General features: G+C 39.0%; 1 protein-coding gene across 1 annotated transcript in view; it reads left to right on the top strand.

Moving 5' to 3' along the window:
* Positions 1-276: 276 nt before the first annotated feature.
* Positions 277-22,852, top strand: part of LOC117968263 (LIM homeobox transcription factor 1-alpha-like) — a 51,361-nt gene continuing 28,785 nt past the window's right edge. Inside the window, exons 1-4 of the mRNA XM_059006857.1 lie at positions 277-284; positions 2,089-2,461; positions 16,671-16,755; positions 17,266-17,440. Coding sequence (XP_058862840.1) covers positions 277-284; positions 2,089-2,461; positions 16,671-16,755; positions 17,266-17,440 — 641 coding nt within the window. The remainder of the gene's footprint in view (positions 285-2,088; positions 2,462-16,670; positions 16,756-17,265; positions 17,441-22,852) is intronic.

A 22,852-nucleotide genomic window follows, 5' to 3' on the forward strand; every position in this document is an offset into this window, starting at 1 on the left:
AATTATATTATTATTATTATTATTATTATTATTATTATTATTATTATTATTATTAGTAGTAGTAGTAGTAGTAGTAGTAGTAGTAGTAGTAGTAGTAATGTTGCAAATACCTCATTGGATTACAAGATAAAGGATATATTGTATGCTGCCCAGTATCAGTACTACATTGTTAAAATAAATATCTACAAAATAAAAAAAATCTGTAGTGACATCTTTCCGTACAGTATCGCCTCCTTCATAGTTAACATAAAACATAACCCTGTCTTCAATGAAAGCATGTCCAGGTGCGATATTAACACTGCTGTTCAGCTTGCTTCAGGAGGACGTGCGCGTTCATATTATAATTAGACACAGTGCGGAGTCCAGTCCCGTGTACCCGAGTCCGAGCTGCGATCCGCGCTCACACAAACATTGGAGTTCATGCGCACGATCCGCCTAATCGCGGAATGTCTTAATGTGAGTCACACCCGGTAACACAGCATGCATTGCATGTACTGCCCCGTTATTCTATCATTTTAATATATTCCGGCTGTTCCCGTTTTTAAATTCTCCTACAGCACACCCGAAAATAATGTCACGCGTGTGCTGTGTTTTAACTATAAATAGCAAATATTCCGAAATTATTATTATTATTATTATTATTATTATTATTATTATTATTATCACCGGTATTGCAGTAAATTCTACGATTGAAGCGATTTTACATACAGTGAAAAAACTGTTGTATACATGTTTTTAAATATGTTAGTATCTTCAGTGTTTTCCTTGTCGGTGTAACGCGCTATTAAAACACCGCCGGTTATTCGTCTGGTTTATTGTAGAGTATTTTCTATTTTGTATATAATACAGTTAAGCACCGCTGCTGGACCGCGCGCAAAAAATCACTTTACGTGTTAAAATTAAAATCAAAACAAACCCTGGGTTGTTTTCATGATATTAGGTGAGCTGGTTTTAACGGGGCGCGCTGCTTCCGAAACGCTTCGTGCAATGCCGATTAAGAGCTGGTTTTGTTAAGCGAAATGCAAGCAACCATTTTAAAAAAAAGATACAGAAAGTAAACGCGTTCCATGTGCCTGCTTCAATTGGATTTCAGGGTACGTGTTCGAACCATGCTTGTTACATCTAAAATGATTCTGTTTGTTTGTTCTGGAAATGTAAACGCGTCTTGATAAAGAGAGATGGTTAGATAGTAGGTTTACCACACCATATCACTGATGTGGTAAAAGTACTTTCTAATCACCTTGTATACGCTCAATACAAATGTGCAGAATATCAAAGGTATGGTAACACTCAGCAAGCTTCTGAGGAGACTGGATTTTTCAAGAAACAAACAAACCGCAGCATACAAATAATGAATTCCAGCCCATACGATTAAACAAGCTGTTGGGTCCATTCTAACACAGTGCCACGAGTCGGGGGTGTGATGAGTGATCATCGAGATTCCTGTCTTTAGCTTGTATATCGGCTTTATTGGAAGACAAATTCAAACATGATGAAATTCGAGTCAGAATTTGTTTTTTACCGATAAAGTTACAAAGCTCCACGCGTCAGGACTATAGTCCAGTCTGACCGAAAAGCACTATCTATAACAGAGGCTTCTTTAAAAGCCGGTATGCACCGTTTGAAAAATACTATAACATAGTAAAATACTATAACATAATAGAGAGAAATCCTTTTGCTGTTGCACCTTGTTTGCTCTATGGTTTCATGCACGGAAGAAACACACACACACACACAGACACACAGACAGACACACTCACACGCACACACTCACACGCACACATAGACACACACACGCACACACTCACACGCTCACACACTCTCACACACAGAGACAGACACACTCACACACACGCCCGCACTTAAATCTTGCATTCCAGTACCAACATCAAAAATGCAGATTCAGAAAAAAAAGACTGCATGAAAACATTATATTAAAACTTCATACGTTACAGCGAAGAAAGTCCTATGTGTTTCTTTAAAAAAACAAAAAACAAAAAACGCACCGCACTGTCATTGTATTCCGATCCAAAGGCAATGATGGTGTGCTAGAGCCACAGTTTAGCCTGTAGCCCTTCCTGACTGAAGTGAGAACCACAGCACTACTCAATTTCTCCTCAGAACTGGATCGGAGACACGCGCGACGATTCTCCCATTCCCTCCTCCCTCTCCCCCCTCTCTCTCTCTCTCTTGCTCCCTCCCTCTCTCTCATCGTCTCACACTCTCTCTCCTTCTCTCTCTGCATCATATCTCTCCCAACTCACAGGGGCTGCATTTCCTCCTGGAACTATCATCAATAACAGCAGCGAGGAAAATTAAGTTCTCTCCCCGCTTCAGATTGGAGCCACACTTCATTTTGGAATACCGTTACAAGCCAACAGAAACAACTTATTCGTCCTCCCCTCCCCGCTTCCTGGAAGCAAATACAGCATTGCCCGGTTTCCTTGTTTTTCATACCCAGGTAGGTAGTTTTCTGTGCGTGTGAATGTGTACAGTGTTCAGCATTCGCGGTCTGTGTCTCGTAAGAGGTATGCGCTTTCAAATGCGCCAGGATATAATACCGACAGCGCGCACAACTGCAAAGTATTTGTTTTACAATATTGGTGCAACTTTTGTATGTAACGCCTTTGTTTTCACAGCCGTTTCTCTTGTGGAGTGCAGTGCTGTTTGACTTGCATTGCCTTTCTTCGTATATTCTTACTTGTTTAGTTTTGTTTGGCACACGCAGCTACAGACCTTTCCAAACCTTGTACTATTTTTGTAACGTGCCGTCAACACTCCGTGTGTTTTTATGCAACTTCTGTGCCACATCATTCGTAACAAGAACTCCAGTCTGTACTGTAGTCTATCGTGGATTTGTAAGAAAAACGTGTTAATATCTTGAAGTCGCGCATATCTTACAGTCGTCTCAAACCGGTTCACACCGTGTTCATATATCAATACAGCCTAATTCATGTGTTCTACCCATTCTACAAGCAAGGTGTTAGCATATCAGACAACACAGTGACATAACTGGTGTCCTGTCTGTCTGTCCCTACATCCAATAAATTATTATTATTATTATTATTATTATTATTATTATTATTATTATTATTATTATTATTATTATTATTATTATAGTCACAGGCAGTTCCCGTGTAATTATAGCTCCCTGGAATAATTTTAATAATTTGCATATCTGCTAAGTGGTTTACGCTGCCGGTGGTGTTAATCTAACGCAATTAAACCCTGTCCATTATTGCATACAGCGCTCGCGTTAATAACCATGGCATAATCTTACCATTAACTGAGCTCTGTATAACCAAGTGCTGTTTTCCCAAATTGCATTAGCGGTTCCAAATAAGGGTTCGCGTGTGTTTAGTTGAAATACCCACGTGGTTCCAGGTTTACGCTCTAGAACCCTTGTTTTACTAGATTCTATAAAGAACCGTGCTTTTTAATGGACAGCAAGGCGTTGCACACACTGGATTGAAAAGAAAGGTAAATAGCGATGCACAGAACAGGTGTGTCAAATACGGATATATGATTCTATTATAGAATGCGAGCGTTTCCACGGACCCAGTTATATAGAAATCTATTATTATTATTATTATTATTATTATTGTTATTTATTTCTTTATTAAGTATAATACAAATATTTAGCATAAATAACAAAATAGGGATTAAATGGAATTTTACGCATATGCTTTTTTTGTTTTTTAATTTTGGATTACAAAATATAGCCTATAAAAGCCCTGACTGGTATACATGTCTTTTTAAAATATTTTATTACCACTAATCAAGATATTATTAAACCTTTTTAGTAAAAATACCCACGTAATTATTATTTTTTGTAACACATTTTGTAGTAATGTTTTACAGTTCAATACAAACTATACATTTCGAAGCGTGACGCGAATATAGTTCTAAATGACGCACTGACTATAATTCCGTGTCACAATCATGTTGGGCTTGTCTTCCAGTTTATATACAAAATTAAAAAAATAATAGAACTTGTATTTTTAATTATAAGAAATCGGATTCTGTAAACTGGTGAGGATAATAATTGCGTTAGATTAACACCACCGGCAGCGTAAACCCCTTAGCAGATATGCAAATTATTAAAATTATTCCTGGGAGCTATAATTACACGGGAACTGCCTGTGACTATAAATTATAATTATGATTGTTATAATAATAATAATAATAATAATAATAATAATAATAATAATAATAATAATAGCATTTTCTTTTGCCTTAACCGTTTAAAAATATATTGTTAGTGCCGTTAATAATAATAATAATAATAATAATAATAATAATAATAATAATAATAATAATAATAATAGTCTACTGACCAGTTCAAACTGTTTTCCAAACTCAGTTCACATTGTTACTGTAAGTACGCCCATAAATTTACATAATAATAATAATAATAATAATAATAATAATAATAATAATAATAATAATAATAATAATAAGCGCTTGTGTTTAAGTCTACGACATCTCAATCTGTAGTCTGTTGATGATGATGATATATTTTTATTTATATATATGTATATATTGTTATTGTTATTGTAGTTTTTATTATTATTAAAATAGTATTGAGACCGCTTTATTATTATTATTATTATTATTATTATAAAGCGGTCTCACTCAATACTATTTTATAATTTAGACTGCTATAGTAACAAACGAGCAAGATGGGCCGAATGGCCTCCTCTCGTCTGTAAGCTCTCTATATTTAATGTAATGTACAATATATATATATGTTTATATTTTAGTTTTCTACATTTCCCCTTGAATGAATTTCAGTTCTCAAATGTTTTAATTTAATGGAAACATCGTTTAGATCGATTCCATCGTTAAGATAGACTTAAAATAAAGTTATAGTTTTCAAATACTGGCTGCGTTTTCTTTCTTTCTTTCTTTCTTTCTTTCTTTCTTTCTTTCTTTCTTTCTTTCTTTCTTTCTTTCTTTCTTTCTTTCTTAATGGAAGTTTATTCATTTATCAAGCCATGCAAAAACCATTTCGCTTTCCAGCATCAAGTGAAAACATATGTAAGGAAATAATGCTTACTAACATTATTTTAGCGCAATTGTGAACCGTGACCGTTGAAAAATGTATTTGAATGCGGTCTTCTGTAAAATAAATAAAAGAAAATAAATCGTTAAAACAGATCCACCTAATTGATGATTTCGTACATTTTCTTAGGGTTAGCGGTAAGACGCCTTAATTCAAACTGTAATAATAATAATAATAATAATAATAATAATAATAATAATAATAATAATAATAATATCAATAATACTACTACTACTACTACTAATAATAATACTACTAATAATGCTAATAATAATAATAATAATAATAATAATAATAATAATAATAATAATAACAGAAAAAAAACACAAATTGTGACATGTAAACCATGTTACATTTTATTCCACACGAACGTCATGTAATCAAAGAAACTACAACATGATATCGCAAAATAATTTTTCAATTCTTGTCAGTTTTTCGTTGTGTATCTGGAAAGCTACAAAGCGGTGTGTAATTCAATATGTTAACGTAACATTATTCAGCAGGTTTTCATTCCACTTTATGAAGCACAATTAAGTAATTTCTTTCAGCCAAAGCTATATTCACTGTTCGACCGCGCGGTGTACAAATCGCGTCATACAGAGCCTCTCGAACGAATGGGATCATTCGAAAAACTCATTTTAACGAGTGTCACTCCGCGTGAGCGAGATCATATGATGGGTATTTTATTAAGATTAAGTAGCCCTATGCATACGTTTTAAGTCATCAAATTAACAGCCCGTTCTTATCAGTTTGCCAGTAAGCTGATACAAGTCTGCCCTGACAAACGCTGCATTCTGGCTTGCGATTGCCTACGAGAAAACAACCAGCAAAGAAATAGCGGAATGCTTCACGAGTCTCTGTTTCGTTGTCCGTTTAATTGTCGGCTGTGAATAGCAAGCTTGTGCACCGCAGCGTTGATTGAGGCGATTTATAATGAAGACATTGAATTTGACAACTGCATTGTGTGATAAATAGATCATTATATATATATATATATATATATATATATATATATATATATATATATATATATATATATATATATATATAATTATTAGTAAAACGTTGCCATTGTCACATGCAGTCATGCAAACAATGTATGAGATTATTATATTTAGTAGGACAGTAAACTCGTTGACGTTTCGATTCTTGTCGCATAGCTTTTTTTTAATATATATAATGATATTAATAATAACTAGCGAGATTTTGCTCTATTATCTACATTAAATAAGATATTTAAAAATAACTACAACTTCTATTATTATGATGTTATTTAATACTAATAATACATTTTAGTTATAGTTATACATTATCTGATTTGATCTAGAATATGATATCCAAATACCTTATTAATAATAATAATAATAATAATAATAATAATAATAATAATAATAATAATAATTAGCCTTACAATAACACATTATACAATTGTAAACTATATTAACCCATTAAGTGCCATTGTTATTATTTCAGCACAGGACTTTGTAATTTGTACCTGTTTTATTTTCTCTTTAACTATATTTCTAAAGGCCAGAGAACGATTGAGATGTATTATTATTATTATTATTATTATTATTATTATTATTATTATTATTATTATTATTATTAGTAGTAGTAGTAGTAGTAGTAGTAGTAGTAGTATACAGTAATAATTCATGTGTACAGTTAAACTATGTAGTTGAAGGTATACACAATGCGTTATTGAGTGTCGAGGCGTGCAGAAGCGGAACTGTGATTATTCTGAGTGGGGGTCTGAGCTGATAAAGCGCCCCACTCCCGAGTCATTAAACTGCTCGCTAATGCGCTTCAAGGCTGGACTGCAAGCAGTCCATTTATACTGTTATTTTATATCCATTTACCATGGCCTTGCAGGGGACCCCCTGTTATTTCTGTTGATAACACTTCCAGCCTCCAGTGTTTCCATTTCAAACACAACAATATGAACGTATGAAAGCACAATACGAATCATTAGGAGTTATGTGACCATATGCTTAAACTAATGATTACATCATTTCTGTTTCAACAACACGACTATGGGTAGCACATTCCATCCCCTCACTGCTCTCTGTGTGAAGAAGAGTCTCCTTCAACAACATGACTAGGTAACCCATTCCATCCCCTCACCACTCTCTGTGTGAAGAAGAGTCTCCTTCAGCAACATGACTATGTAACCCATTCCATCCCCTCCCCGCTCTCTGTGTGAAGAAGAGTCTCCTTCAGCAACATGACTAGGTAACCCATTCCATCCCCTCACTGCTCTCTGTGTGAAGAAGAGTCTCCTTCAGCAACATGACTAGGTAACCCATTCCATACCCTCACCACTCTCTGTGTGAAGAAGAGTCTCCTTCAGCAACATGACTAGGTAACCCATTCCATCCCCTCACCACTCTCTGTGTGAAGAAGTGTCTCCTTCCCATTGTCCTAAGTCTATTGCCACTTCATTTTTAACTGTGTGTCCTCTGCTCCAGGTTGGGTTGTGCTTAAAGTGTTGGTCTGGGTTAATTATGTCAACTCTCCCCCGATTCTTCTTAGTTCCAGGCTAACTCGATTGAGTTCTTGACTGCTCCAAAGCGAGAGCTTGGTTTTGATCAGTTACCACAACTAGATGATTTGGTTATTTAAGCTTCTAACAACTCCCACAATGCATACAACCGCTATCTTTAATGTTACACACACTGTCCCTCAATCGTGATCAGTTTTATACAGAGATAATACATTGGAGTCTCTACTTTTAACACATTTCTTCCAGAGTTTAGCCTGCTGTGCACTATACTATCAGAAACCAAGCACAGGTTGACATTTTCCACAAGTCGTTTTAGCTGTACAAGTTGTTCTATCCTTATAGAAGTTTACCATTGTAAAATAGTAGCAAACACAGTGAAAGCATGGTAAATCATGGATTTCACTTTTATTAAAAATCTGTGAAATATACATGCTTCAAAATTAGCATGATTACTCTCTTCAATTTATGTACAGTGCATGTACATGTGTAAACGTTTGCTCTGGTAAATATGTTCGTAGTGAGATATCCGTAAAATGAAGTTGCTGCAGATGTTTGAGAGAGAGCTGCTTTAATCACTGATCTTGCTGAGTCTGAGTCTTTAAGTGTCATAACTGCTCTTCATATTCTTCATATAAGAGAGTCTTAAGTCTGCTTTCTGCTCGCTTGTCGCTGGTTTCAGTAACTACAATACAGCACTGTCCGTTGCCTTGCACTAGACTTTACTCAATTTAATTCAATTCAATGATGACCGTCCGCTTCCGCACAGATACTCTGATTTCCACACTAATAAATCTTGTGAATACCCGCTTCTACATAGATCCGATGATTTCTGCACTAATACATTTTGATAATGTACTGTATTAAACCACACAGATTATCAAAACATGAATTATTGAAACACGGATTAACGGGAGTCTGCTGTATAAAGGATATAACTGACAAGTCTTGAGGTGTTCTAATAAATGTGCGCACTGCTGTATATAGAAGAGGGTTTTAATTAGGATATTATAGGGGGTTCCACAACTTGAAGCATCATGAAACGACAGTTCTGTGAGAATGCCCATATGATTCTAAAAAAAAAAAACAATTCCCCATCGTGACGTCACAATCTAGGCTCACATGACCTTAGAGTTCTGAGGTTAGAGCCTTCTACACCGCTTGGACCCCAAGCGTATGTCGTGTTTGTTTTGGGGTGTTTTGGGGTGTGCATTACAGATCTGTACACGCCGGGTGAGGCGCACCTGTCACACCCTCCTTTGACAGTGGCTATCACATGATTCTAGAGAAGTAGCCAGACTACGCCAACTGGGATTTCAACTGAAAATATTTCTGGATTTTACCAGGTGTCTTTCTACAGAAGCAGTCTGGTTCTTTAAACGAGATACAGTCCAGCTATTAACTTCCTGAAGGACACTGAATCCCCAGTATTAGCATGTTGTACAAATTCTGTTATAGAAATTTTTCATTTGGACAAAATTAGCTATGATAATTTAGGAATAAATCGAGCATCTTTTTATTTTAGAGATATGGATTTTGATTAAAATATTATACATGAGCTATCCTAAAGCATACTACTGTTTTTAAGAAAACACTGAAATAGGTATAATTCACATGATACAAACGCAATTAATCATACACAAACTATGCAGGCAACTAAGCATACACTGGAATATAAAACATCACAGTAAAATAATACAGGACATCAAATTCACATCCTGGCACACAGCCTGCGATACAGGGAATGGAACACATGCAGTGACATGGTAAGGTACCCCCAATGCTTCCAGTGCTTACCCATGCTTTACCATGCTGTAAATAGGCTTTATTACATTTTACTATGGGAAACTTTTATAAGGGTTAGTTCACCATGGTTTGTTTTTTAATATGCTTTACCATCCCTAGCTATTTTATTTTACAATGCTTGCCCATGCTTTAACTGTCCTCTATTATACTTTGCTATACTTGTAGTGTGGTAAACTTGAATAAGGGTGAATACAAACAAACACAACGTGGGATAACTCAATAACAAAAGTAAAAACGCAAAGCAGCACACACCAAACTCCTTACACTGCTGGCTTAAGAAAGTGACGTGCAGCCAGAGGTCTCAGGTTAGCGTATCAGCCCAGCATTACCCAGGCTTGTGCAGGGTTGCTCCAGGACGGCTGCCGGTGACACGGCGCTGTTTACTCAAGACGGGACAGGAAATTTCATGGGCTTTATCATTGTTATTCTAAGTTTTATTGTTCCTCTGTAAGCCCAGCGTGCATTCGTAGTTTTTACATTGTGAGCAGCTGCGTGCGTGATTGATCTCTGTGTTTATGACGCAGAATGAAGACAAGAGTCCTGAATACACAGTCCTGGTAAATAGGGCAGTCGTCTCCACTGTATATTGAAAGTATGGCAATAAAGCAATAAACAGCAGCCAGTGATTAAACGTGCGGCTTGGTTTTAAAATGAACACAGATGTGATTAGATAGAGGCTATGGTTTCTATAGCGTGGAACATAAGCAACGTCCCAGTCAGTGTTTCAAATGCATTTTTAAAATTGAACTCAAGTTACGTTTCCACTTGCCATTGGGACTGACTTTGAAATCAGCCTTTCCATCAGGAGCAAGTCGAGATCAAATCCATTTGAATTGGGACTCTGTCAGCCTCAGTTAGGATTGCAGGCTGGCAGAACTTGATCTCCACATTGAGGGTGGAAGTTACCCAATGAGCGTCCAATGAGAAGGACTCTAGAGAGAAGCAGGGTTTAAGTCTCTGACTACAGCAAACAGGCTGAACATCAAGTCTGTGAATATATTATTGGAGGCTGGTGAACTGACTTATAAATAAATAGCAATGACATTAAATACAGGTCAGCTTTGACTTTAGACTAATGTCCGATTGCAGATTGGGGTGTAGAGTGCAAATGGAACCTGCCCCAGTTTGATACTGGGAACGCTGGTTTCACGGAGCTGATGGAGACATGGAATTAGACAAACTGTGTTCTGAGAGGTGGGGATTTTGGGAGATGGGTCTGAGAGATGGGGATTTTGGGAGACGGGTCTGAGAGATAGGGATTTTGGGAGATGGGTCTGAGAGATGGGGATTTTGGGAGACGGGTCTGAGGGATAGGGATTTTGGGAGATGGGTCTGAGAGGTGGGGATTTTGGGAGATGGTTCTGAGAGATGGGGATTTTGGGAGACGGGTCTGAGAGATGGGGATTTTGGGAGATGGGTCTGAGAGATAGGGATTTTGGGAGATGGGTCTGAGAGATGGGGATTTTGGGAGATGGTTCTGAGAGATGGGGATTTTGGGAGACGGGTCTGAGAGATGGGGATTTTGGGAGATGGGTCTGAGAGATAGGGATTTTGGGAGATGGGTCTGAGAGATGGGGATTTTGGGAGACGGGTCTGAGAGATAGGGATTTTGGGAGATGGGTCTGAGAGGTGGGGATTTTGGGAGATGGTTCTGAGAGATGGGGATTTTGGGAGACGGGTCTGAGAGATGGGGATTTTGGGAGATTGGTCTGAGAGATGGGGATTTTGGGAGATGGGTCTGAGAGATAGGGATTTTGGGAGATGGGTCTGAGAGATGGGGATTTTGGGAGATGGGTCTGAGAGATGGGGATTTTGCAATAGCCAGTCACCTTTAATAGAACTGCCACAGGGTACATTTTGCAGAAAGGTACATGTCTATTATTTTCCACGTGTATGGAAGCCTATGCAGCCCCACTTGTACAATTTTGATAATTTTAAGGTCATTCTTCCTACTTTCCATCCTTTTTGTAATGTCTTCAGCCCTTTCCAGTCCTGAATGATTTTTGTCACACTGAAGAATAAACTCCTTTATTGAGTATACATGAGAACAGGACCACATTTTTTTTTCCATATATTTCTACACAACCTCAGACTGGGACCTCGGAGTCCCGTGAGGTTCCAACGTGATTTCCGACGCCATATGTTCACCTGCGGTGCTAAGATAAGGCGGGACGTTGAGGTCACGCCAGGACTGAAAGGGTTAAACAACTTCAGTCTACAGCATGGTGTTTAGCATGCGATAAATATTTAAAGAGGCGCTCACTTAACCAATGGATGCATAGGATTTGAACAGGCAAGAATGTGGCAAAAGACAAGTTCAGTTCATCAAATATATACAATGGGAGTTTCATAAAAAGTGAAACAACCTCCATAGTAAATATTGTATTTATCGTTACTTGTGCAAATTACCATCCTATAGACTGTCCTAAAAACCTTTATTACACTCTTGAACAGATTTCTTTGAAGGGTAGAAATACACAAATCGATATATAATTACAGACCCATATAAACATCAACCTGGAGTTAAAAGAATCCAACCACACAATAATCAATATTCTCTCTATTGCTTCTCCAACACCAGCCAATCAGTTTGATTCAACAAGAGTATTGATTAGGTCATTTAAAAAGGCAATAAAAAAGGCAATAGATTATTTTAGAGATGAGGAGCATTATATAAATTAAACTGGATGCCAGAACATGTGTTTCATGCATCATAGAGACAACTGGTATCATTAGACTGTCGACACCCTCAGGGAAATCCCAGAGCACTGGTGTATTCTTGTCGTACTGGTTCAGGAGCTGGTGAAACTGGTCGACCATAACAAATCCCTACTGTGAAGTTTAAAAGCCAACTATCCACTCCCTAATGAATCTGTTTGCTGTATCCCTTGTTTCCAGAGTGAGAAAATAGGATTTTTCTTTCCAACACATCGAAGCTGTAGCAACTCTGAAGCAGTTAAAATAACAGTATATGATAACACAATCATAATATAAAAGTGAAACATTGGGTGTATTTATTGCAGATCACACACACACATATATATATATCAGTTATAAAAATGGCTGTGTTAAAATGACACAACTGGGACTAACTTAAAAGGCAAACTTGGCTGATGGCCCTCCCAAGATCAAGTTTTTAAACACTAGACAGGATCCAGGAGGTCGAAGAGAATATGAATTATATTAAATAAATAATCCCTAAGATGTATGGCGCTTACACAACCTAACACATGACTCTGCTGTTAACTTGCTGAGCGCACTTATACAGTTCTGTAAAAAAAAAAAAAATGCGAATACAAAATAGCAAAACCGGGATGATTGAACAATTGTACTATTTCTGACGGGACAAAAAATGAAGGCTGAAAACTGGGACAATGCCAGTTTTCCTGGGGTCTTGGGTAACTCTACCCGGGTGCCTAGCCCCATGCCAGTAAATATTTGTCCCACGTCCCAATTAGCTGGACACGACAGCAGTGGCTGGAATTTCCATCATATAATCCAGTAAAATAATATTTATAATTCCTAACGAAGCATGTAATATACACCCTGAGAATTCCCTAACCTTTTATTGACGGAGGAATCAGGGGTTGCTGACATCACAGGCCGGGTGAGGCGGTATTTCTAGCGGTTTAATGAAAGAAGGTCAAAGGCTTAATCTAATTGTCCCCGCGACAAGGCAGAGATCATTAAAGGCCTGAGGCACAGTATGCAGGTCTAAAGGAAGTGGCCCGCTCCCCAGCACACTGACCAACACGAGGAAAAACCAGCAATAATCTTCACAACCCTCCTTAGCAACGGGACTCCTTTGTGTGGGTTATTACCTTGGGCCTCACTCACGACAGAGAGCTTAATTCTAGAGTCAATAATAATTCAGTAATGAGGGGATGTAAGAAAGCACTTTGATATCTAAACTAAATATTTTAATAAACTTAAAACAAAAAAAAAGAAAGACAACGACACTCTTTAGAATGGTTTCATGGAAATGACCTTGTATCTTATTCATTAAATCTTTAAATAACACAATACAAACGTGGGTTAGATTCTCATGTCGTTATGAGCTCCATTTATTTCTGAATGGGGAAAAACAATAATTCTAAAAAGGGTTAAAAAAAAGATTGTTTACAATCCCCAGAAAGTTGTTCCTGTCTCATGAACATTGGTACTAAATGGCTTTATTTACTCCAAACCATCAGCAGCACAATGTGTACCTGAAAGAAAGGAAACAGTATTACAATTCTAAAATGACTAAGAAACAACTTAACCCTACTCTCAAGTTCCTGAGTGAAAAGTCTGAGCTGTTTATATGTGGTTTTGTAACTTTATTGGGTGTATTTCCTTTTCTGAAAAAACCAAACAAACAAAAACATGCTAATGAACTTTAAAACGTAAGCCTCGCTCCCAGACAGACAGTGGACATTAATGTGACCCAGTTGACTAAACAAACACCATGCAATGGTCAATCTCTGCATGAGAGCGGCCCAGGACCAGTGGTTAAAGTGAGGGGGGGTCCGGGTGGGGTCCAGCCCCCCCCCAGCTAAGAAAATCACTCAGGAGAGCCCCTCCAGCTATATGGAACAAGGGGCCATGGGGAGCTGACACAATATTATAGGATAACTGAAAGTCTGTGGAGGAACTACAATGAGGAGCGTACGGTTATAACACAAAAACTGTACAGTTAAATTGTCATTGTGTGGGATAATCTTAACAACTGTTATCTGAATAAAACACACCAACTCTTCCCAAGCAGTGGAATCCAGTACCGCATGTGAAGTCTTGGACAGAAAAAAACACAGGAGCTGATTTTCACCTTAACCACTTCCCAGGACTGAACGGCAGGCAGGCAGGCAGGCAGGCAGTGTTCAGTTCAGGATTGAGATGCTCTGTGAGGGGGAAGCTCTTAGATAGCGATATCATTTTAATGCATGGTTTGTGCATTACACATTCAGGATAAGTTTAATTACCTCCATTAGAGATCTGTTACTTTATGATGCAGCATTAGTGTGGATGAGACTGCATGTGCACAATGTATGTGGACACGGAAAAGACTTCATAATTGAACCTCACAATGCACCCATCCTGCTGTACAAGCAATACAGCTGACCTCTGTATTTAACATGCATATCTTTGACAATAGTAAAGGGATATTATACCCTTGAACACTTGAAAAACAATGAAGCATTTACATATCTATATCCCCAATACAATCATACACAGACCCGTGCAGAATGTGTGTGTGTTTATTTGTATATACTTCAGTAATATTATTACTATTTGGACAGTGGATTCTTCACTGCCTCTTTCCGCTCATCAGGTCAAGCATGTCCAGTATTTCTCCACAGGCCATGCAGTGAGCGGGTCAGACACAGGCTCATATAACTCCTGTGTTGGCCTCACTGCACTGGCTTCCAGTGCGTTTTCAAATTGATTTTAAAATCTTACTGTTAACATATAAATACCAGACATCCTGGGAAAACTGTCATTGTCCCAGTTTGCAGCCTTAATTGTTTGTCCCGGTTTTGCTATTTTGTACAAAACTGTGGCAGTGCGCTCAGCAAGTTGACAGCACAGTAATGTATTATACAAAAATAAAATAAAGTTATAGATTACTAGTTTAATAATTCTGATTATGTTTAATTTTTTAATTTAGAGTGTGTTATTATATACTTATTTTAACTGCTTCAGAGTTGCTACGGCATCAATGAATTGAAGAAAAAAAAATCCTGGGTTTTCACTGTGGAAATATGGTAACCCTACATTTAAAGCGCTAAACAGCTTGGCATCGAATTATCGAAGACAGATTCTGGCTCCATATAAACCTCTGTGCGCTGGTCTGCTAATGCTGGCTCTGTGCCTCCCACAGGTGAAATGTAAAGGAGAGGAGAAAGTGTGTTTAGTTATAAAGCCCCCAGACTCTGGAATTCACTGCCCGTCTCTAGTAGAGACACTGCGTCGGTCAAGATTTTTAAGTCAAGATGAAGAACTTACTTTTATAGTTTAACCTTTCAACCTGACTTACAAACATTATTTGCTTATTTTAGCAATCTTATGTTTTATCATTCTTATTAATTTCTTTATTTAGATTTTGTATTATTATTATTACTTTATAATATTTGCTACTTTCTGTTTTATTATTTATTTATTTCTTAGCAGACGCCCTTATCCAGAGCAACTTACAATTGTTACAAGATATCACATTATTTTTACATACAATTACCCATTTATACAGTTGGGTTTTTACTGGAGCAATCTAGGTAAAGTACCTTGCTCAAGGGTACAGCAGCAGTGTCCCACACCTGGGATTGAACCCACGACCCTCCGGTCAAGAGTCCAGAGCACCTAACCACTACTCCACACTGCTTAACCGACATGTAAAGCGCTCTGAGATACTGTGTTATGAAAGGCGCTGTATAAATACCATACATTGCAGTAGAGTCCTGACGTTCTCTCCCTGCTGGTTCCTGTGCTGAGCTGTAGGTGTTTTTGATTAATAATTATGCAGCACAACGCCCCCCACCCCGGCTCCACTAGCACATGTTAAATTATTCATGTCGGTGAGTGAGATGTAGAGCGTCTCTCTCGGCATAGCGCGACAGATATAATAATAATTATTATTATTATTATTATTATTATTATTATTATTATTATTATTATTATTCTATTATTGTTATCGGGTGGGACACCTTCTGTGGGTAATCTTGCGTTTCAGGGGCTGTGGTGACTAGGGGTCTCAGAGAGGGTCAGGAGAGTCGCAAAACAACAGCATCACAAGCAGACTGACTCTTTATTTCATTTTATAATTTTATACCAGCTCAGTCGATTACACTGGATACTGTGTAGAGTTGTGGTATGCAAGTGTAGATTGAGGAAAAATAATAATAATAATAATAATAATAATAATAATAATAATAATAATAATAATAATAATAATAATAATAATAATTTGCTATGTCTATATCCTGAGATCATTTATCTAGTGACTCAACATAACAATTTTTTTCCCACTACCCTTAATGAGCCAGCATACAACTCTACCTGATTTATGAATAATAAAATAAGTCAAAAACAGTACACATAGAAGTATCTCTCTAATATATTAATAAGACAGTAATTAGGAGGGTCGCGGTAGACCCAGATCACTTCAAATGTTAACTAACGTTTTACCATTCAACTGAAGAGCAAGCTCTGTGGTCGAGTGTCAGTATTATTAACTCATCAGCCGCTGAGAGGAGATTGATAACAAGGTTTCACGCATGCGAGTAATGTTAATATATAAAAGTATTTGTTTTTCCCTCTGTTTAGTCGAGTGCTCGTGGACTCCTGGACGGAATGAAAACGGAGGAGACTCGATCGTGTTTACAACAAGCTCCCTCGGCCCTGGCTTTCGGTAAGGAAATCGCTCCGAGCATTTTTGTAAGAGCTGCAAAGGTTTGAACTGCAGACCCCTGCAGCCTGGCTCAAGAGCCTGTATTTCTGAATAACAATGACCTGTCTTTAGTTTAGAGGACCTATTTAACCGCTGCACAGTTTTATGGCTGGTCTGTAAAGCAAGTCTGCCCAGTCAATGAATGGAGTGAGAAGGAGTTCAACTGCAGCTCTCTAACCCTGGGTTTATTCAACTGTTTTAAACAGTGACGGATCAAAGGAAGAAAGAAAGCGACCTCAGGGGATTAGCATAATCACATGACTCGGAGGAGACACAGCGGTTGCGGCTTGCTTGCCAAGTCTGCTGGGATTATCCTCTTGGCAGCCTTTGGAACTTCCAATCCCTGTGTCTCCTATTAATCACTGCATGCGGTTCTCTTATTGCTTTCAGGATTCGAGCACAGCTTCTTGTATGTCGTGTTTGTATTGCCCGCCCCTGACGGCTGTGTGTTCTCCCCTCTCTCTTTCCCAGAGGGGCGGGAGCTCTGTGCCGGCTGCGACGCTCCAATCGCGGACCGCTTCCTGCTGCGGGTCAACGAGCGGTCCTGGCACGAGTCCTGCGTGAAGTGCGCCGTGTGTCTGCAGACACTGTCTGGGACGTGCTACTGCCGCAATCGCCAGCTCTACTGCAAACACGACTACGAGAAGTAAGAGAGACCTTCCTTTAACTCTTTAAAGGTACAAGGGACATACGTGTCCCACAAATGAAAACCAAGCTAGCTTTCTTATGTTTGCAATGAGGTGCGTGAAACAGGGCTTCAAATGTACCTGTCTCGATGACCGTGCAGCTGCTTCCAGTCTCTCTTGACGTGCGTTTCCCAAACCCCCACGTCAAAGTGCAGCTTGTGCATGATGTTCACGTGCAGCATTAGGCTTTGAAGAGCTTCTTCAGGGCTTTGTTGGGAAACACATGGAGTAGCCTAGATATTAATGATATTTTTATTGTAAATCAAACGATAAATGCACTGCTTGTTGAAAATGCAAGCTAAAGAAGTGAAAAAACTAAATATATTGACCCAAAATGAGGTAGAAATATTAATCAATGACGTAGAAATAACCAAGGATATATTATTCTTCTGTAAACTGAAAAATAACATAACGAATCAAACAAAAAAGAAGTGGGAAGAAATTGCAATGAAAGTAAAAGCTTCAAACACTGGTCCTCCGCGAGGCAAAGAGGTTTGCAAGAAATGGCAGGATTTCAGTTAAGTGAGCGTTTATTGCAGCGAGCCGACTACGAGGGCGTCTGCAGGGTTGCTGACGATTCAAAGCAACTATCCTCCGAATAGCAGCCCTCGCTAAGTTCTGTCTTTACAATCCCACGATGCATTACAACCTCCACGAACATGTCAAGATCACGCCAGATCACTCAAGTAGTCGTTCAAGAACGACTGGATATCGGATGGTGTTCGGGAAACACTGCAGTTTGCAAACGTTGCTCTTGGGACGGTTTGATGAGGCTGGTTAGGTTAAAGTTGCTTTTTCGCACAGATACAAATTACACCGCGTTGCTTGATCTAAGGAAAGAAATTCTCCGACCTCAGGTGTTTAATTACTACATGCTACATGAACGCTCCTGGAGGGATGTGGTTATTTCACTCAGATGACTGTAAACAATACCTCACAAAATACTGAGAGAATTCGCTCACCTTTTAGAGTAACATATTTACTATTGAGCTGCCCTCAAAACGTCATGAAGCCGTTAATGGTGTTCCGAGTTGCAGGGACTTTGCTACTCAATGCAGGGATTTTCAGTTGCGGCCGGGGAGGAGAGAGATATCCAAGCTAAGGAAAATCACAGCAAAGAAAAGAGTGTTGATCAAACGTGATGCTTTCCTAGTGCTGACTTCAGAGTAACACTTTACATTAAGTTTCTTTGCTTACTATGTATTTATAGTAGCTACTTAGTAAATACATGTGTACTTACACATAATTACAATGCTATTATACATAGTTACAATATACTTGATGTGTCACTTTTTTGCATGATATAACCCTAACCTAACTCTAAACCTAACCTCACTAACCCTAACCCTTTTCTGATACAATTGTGTACCTACATATTTCCACATTAAGTACACTGTAACTATGCATAATAACATTGTAATTATGTGTAAGTACACATGTATTTACTGAGTAACTACTGTGTAAATACACAGTAATTAGAGACACTTAATGTAAAGTGTTACCAACTCTGGATATCTCCGCCCCACTCAATCAGGGCTTGTCGTCAGCTCAGCTGGTCAGAAACGACTCAGAAACTAAAAGTGGCCAAAGCTGTTGTATGATTAGCAGGTTTCACAGTGTTCCATTGAAGAACCGCAGTCAAATAGGAAACAGTGAGGTATTTATTACGGTATTTGGAAACCCCCTGAAAAACAAACGTGGAAAAGGAGGCAGCCTAGTTCTAATATCAAATCATATTGAAACTAAACTAACAACAGAGCAGTGAGAGCCCTGTATCTGCGAGACTGTGTGGGAGAGAGTCCTGGCCTGGGAGAGTGTGTCTCTCACTGTCTCTGTGATCCTGCACCTCTACTGGGTCCTGACAGAGAAGAACACAGCCCCCGTCTCAGCTCTCAATCAACTTCAAACACGCCCAGGACACTCCATCACAACCAGCAGAGCGGACAAGCAAACAGACAGCCAGCAAACTCCCTCCCACAGCCAGGGACGAGAGCAGCCAGGTCCTGAACTACAGGGAGGGAGGAGGCTGGAGGAGCAGGTGCTTTTACACACTAGATACAGTCACATACTGCACATTATTTAAGAACTCTATTCATGCACAGTTCTACAATCTTTTATGTACAGTGCGGTGATTATTGTGGTTAAATTAAAGCACATCCAGACAGATTCTCGCCCCGTGTTGCAGTGAGGTTTAACGCTGCTCTTGATTTTTGTTTTTGGTCAAAATCGACGTTAGTCTGACAAATCTCTCCCTTGCTGACACAAAACCCCGTCACCCTACTCCCACTCACGCAGGCCTCTCTCACACTCTCATACCCGGTATTCCTCAATAACTGCAGTTGTCCGGAGTCTGTAAAAAATCATTTCTGTAAATTCTATTGTTCAGTGATTGAGGAATCGTCTTTTTTCTGGAGCGACGATACAAAGCAGCTCATTAGACACTGAATCTGAACTTGTGCTTCTGAGCTGAAGCTAATTTCAAGAATGCTGTTATGCGTTAAGAGGTGTCAGTATTTGTGAAAATGCCGTCTTGCTCCATTTTGAATGTTTCATCTCGAAGTCTTTGTGAATAATGACTGCACTATTGTAGCAGTTATCCTGCATTTTGTTGTTGTGGTTATTTTTATCTGTAAAGCTCTTTGAGGAGATTATCATGAATGGCACTATATAACAAATAAAGATTGATTGATTGATTGATTGATTGATTGATTGATTGATTGATTGCATCGATCACCCGTCCGGGATTATCCTGAAACACAATTCCCAGATTCCCGGGTACTGTAAACTGCTTAAAACAAATCAGCTGTGGCTTGAGGGTATTAGGCTGCTCTCTTCAAGCCCCTGGGGGTTGGAGATTGAAGGTGAAACTATTAACAAAGTTAAGCAGACAGATGTTTCAGCGTGCGCCTGAGAGAAGATATTGACAGCAGCGAGCGAAACATTTGTCTGCTTGACTTTTTCAATAGTTTTATCTTCAGCTCTAATGGGTGAATGATTGTATTGAAGTTGCAGGAAGGTTGAAAAAGAATTGCAAGGCTTGGAATTCAAGACTCACTCTCTCTCTTTCTCTTCCTCTGTCTCTCTGTCGCTCTCTCTGTGTCTGTCTCTTTCTCTCTCTCTCTCAGCCTTCTTTTTCCTTCATTTTTGATTTGCGCAGCCACCAGAGTGGAATCACAGCAGGGCTGGTCCCACTGCAATAAGCAGGGCCCCGCCTGCCCCAGGGCAAAAGGCCTGGCTCCCGGTGTGAGAATTACTGTAGTCTGGGGCTTCGGGGCCTACCGCGCGCATAACTTAGGCCTCCGTGGCAGCCCAGATTGAAAAGAAACAGCAGGGAGACATTAAAGAAACATTTATTTAAACAGCCAGGCTCGGCGGGAGGGTGACAGAATCGCTGTCAGCGAGGAGCGTGGTGTCTCTGGGCCGCAGACATGAAATGTTTAATATATATACTAACTAATACAAAAGCAGGGCTGGATTTTTTTAATAAAAACAGGTTATTAGGAGCCCGGGAGGGAGAGACGTTCAGTTAGTCAAAACAGAATTTGGTCAGGTGGCGATTGCACGGAATATTTTCTCCAAAGAAGATTTCAGAGCTTGGAAATGCCTGCACTGGTGCATTACCATTGCCTAGGCCTCTGTACAGCAGTTACAGACTTGCATTGAAGATATCTAAGATGTTAGAGATTTTAACAAAAGAAGATAATTCTGACATCTTCTTTGACTCGCTGACAATATAAACAGCTGCAGCGCATTAGGAAGGAAAAGGGACAGCGTTTTTGTTTCTAGACCTGATGTACTGCCCTTGATTTACAGTAGCTTCCATATATGCTTCCTCTGCTTGTGGAATCCCCAATTAAATATAAAAACAATAGTAAAAACAAGTGCGAAGGCTAATAAGAGGCATCAATCTTGTCGTCTCTAACAAGTCGTCTCGTGCTTCTCTTTAGAGTTCAGAAACGCTGTTAATAGCCGCTCGTTCTTCACTGTCTGCTTTGTAATCATATTTCCCTCCAAACCTCGTTTCCACGCAGTGAGATTGATGCCCCAGGTGACGTGAATCCGTTTATCTGTGATTATCCCTCGCCGCTCTTAATCAATTACCCGCCCTGTCGCTTTGTGCCGCGCCACGCGGGGGGCTGTTGCTAGTGGGGTGTGTTTTGTCAGGTGGCTCCGTCCTCTGTGATTTTCTATATTCAATATTAAAGCACTGGTGAAAACTGTGACACTTGGAGCATAATCACTGCTGACTGTTACATAATGCTACACGTTTTATATTTGCAGCAATACGTTGCACCCCTTATAGAAGTTTACCATTGTTTTTGCATGGTGTTTTTGCAGTTTTACCATGTATTTCCCCTGGTTATACTATGCATTTACCATAGTTTACCCTGGTTTGCCATGCTTTTTTACCATACCTGTCTGTGGTTTACAATGCTTACCGATGCTTTACCATGCTTTCACTGTGCTTTATAACTTTAATACAGGATACACTGAGAAATACTAAAGTTGACTTTAAAAAATACTAGACTAAACGTTTGTCATTGAAACCTCTACATTTCGTATTGAATTCAGCAGTACAGTATTGAGTGTTCTGTAGATATAGATTAAATAGTTTACAGAAAGAGCCATGCTTATACACAGTGGACAAATTCACCCGGATTTAGCAAAATGCGTTTTTTTTGTGAAAGTAAAATGAAATAAGGAAGGTAACACTAACACTATTTAATGTTACAAAACAAATATAATCTGTTCTCAAAGTTCCCACAGAACCAAATGGGTGCCTCCTTTGTGTTCCTTGTTTTGTAGCATTGATGCTTGGAAGGGACAGCAAAAGTATGTGCTACATGTAGCAGGTGCTTAGGACGCAGTTGACAGCGGGCACGACTGAGATTTTTAACAGCGCTTTTTTATTATTATAGCTGAATAAAAAGCTGGCGTGTGTGTGCGTGTGTGAGGAGGGGGGGTGTTGAGCTGTCTCTAATTGCTGTGCTAATTATCACAGCCTCAATGGATCCCCTGACATCACAGATAATCAAGAATGAACAACGGGCAAAGCACAAGAGTATTTCTTTCATTTTATTTGTTTCCGAGCTTCTTTCCTGGATTTCATTTGGTTTGGGTAACACTGCGTTACACTGCAGCCGCAGGGCTCCACTTCTGGTCTTTGGATGTGTTTTGGAAGATTAAAATCTTGATCATAAAGTGCGGTTATGATCAGAAGCTGCTGTTTTGTGTAATGAGATGCACACGCTTAGCAAATGATATCTACAAACATACAGTTAAAACTCCGACACATTTCTGCGATTCGTGTCCAGGTAGATTGGTCACTATACATTAACTATAACAGGGCAGTATGAATATGCCACACCTCA

The sequence above is a fragment of the Acipenser ruthenus genome, chromosome 34, assembly GCF_902713425.1.
Source record: "Acipenser ruthenus chromosome 34, fAciRut3.2 maternal haplotype, whole genome shotgun sequence".
Lineage (NCBI taxonomy): Eukaryota > Metazoa > Chordata > Actinopteri > Acipenseriformes > Acipenseridae > Acipenser > Acipenser ruthenus.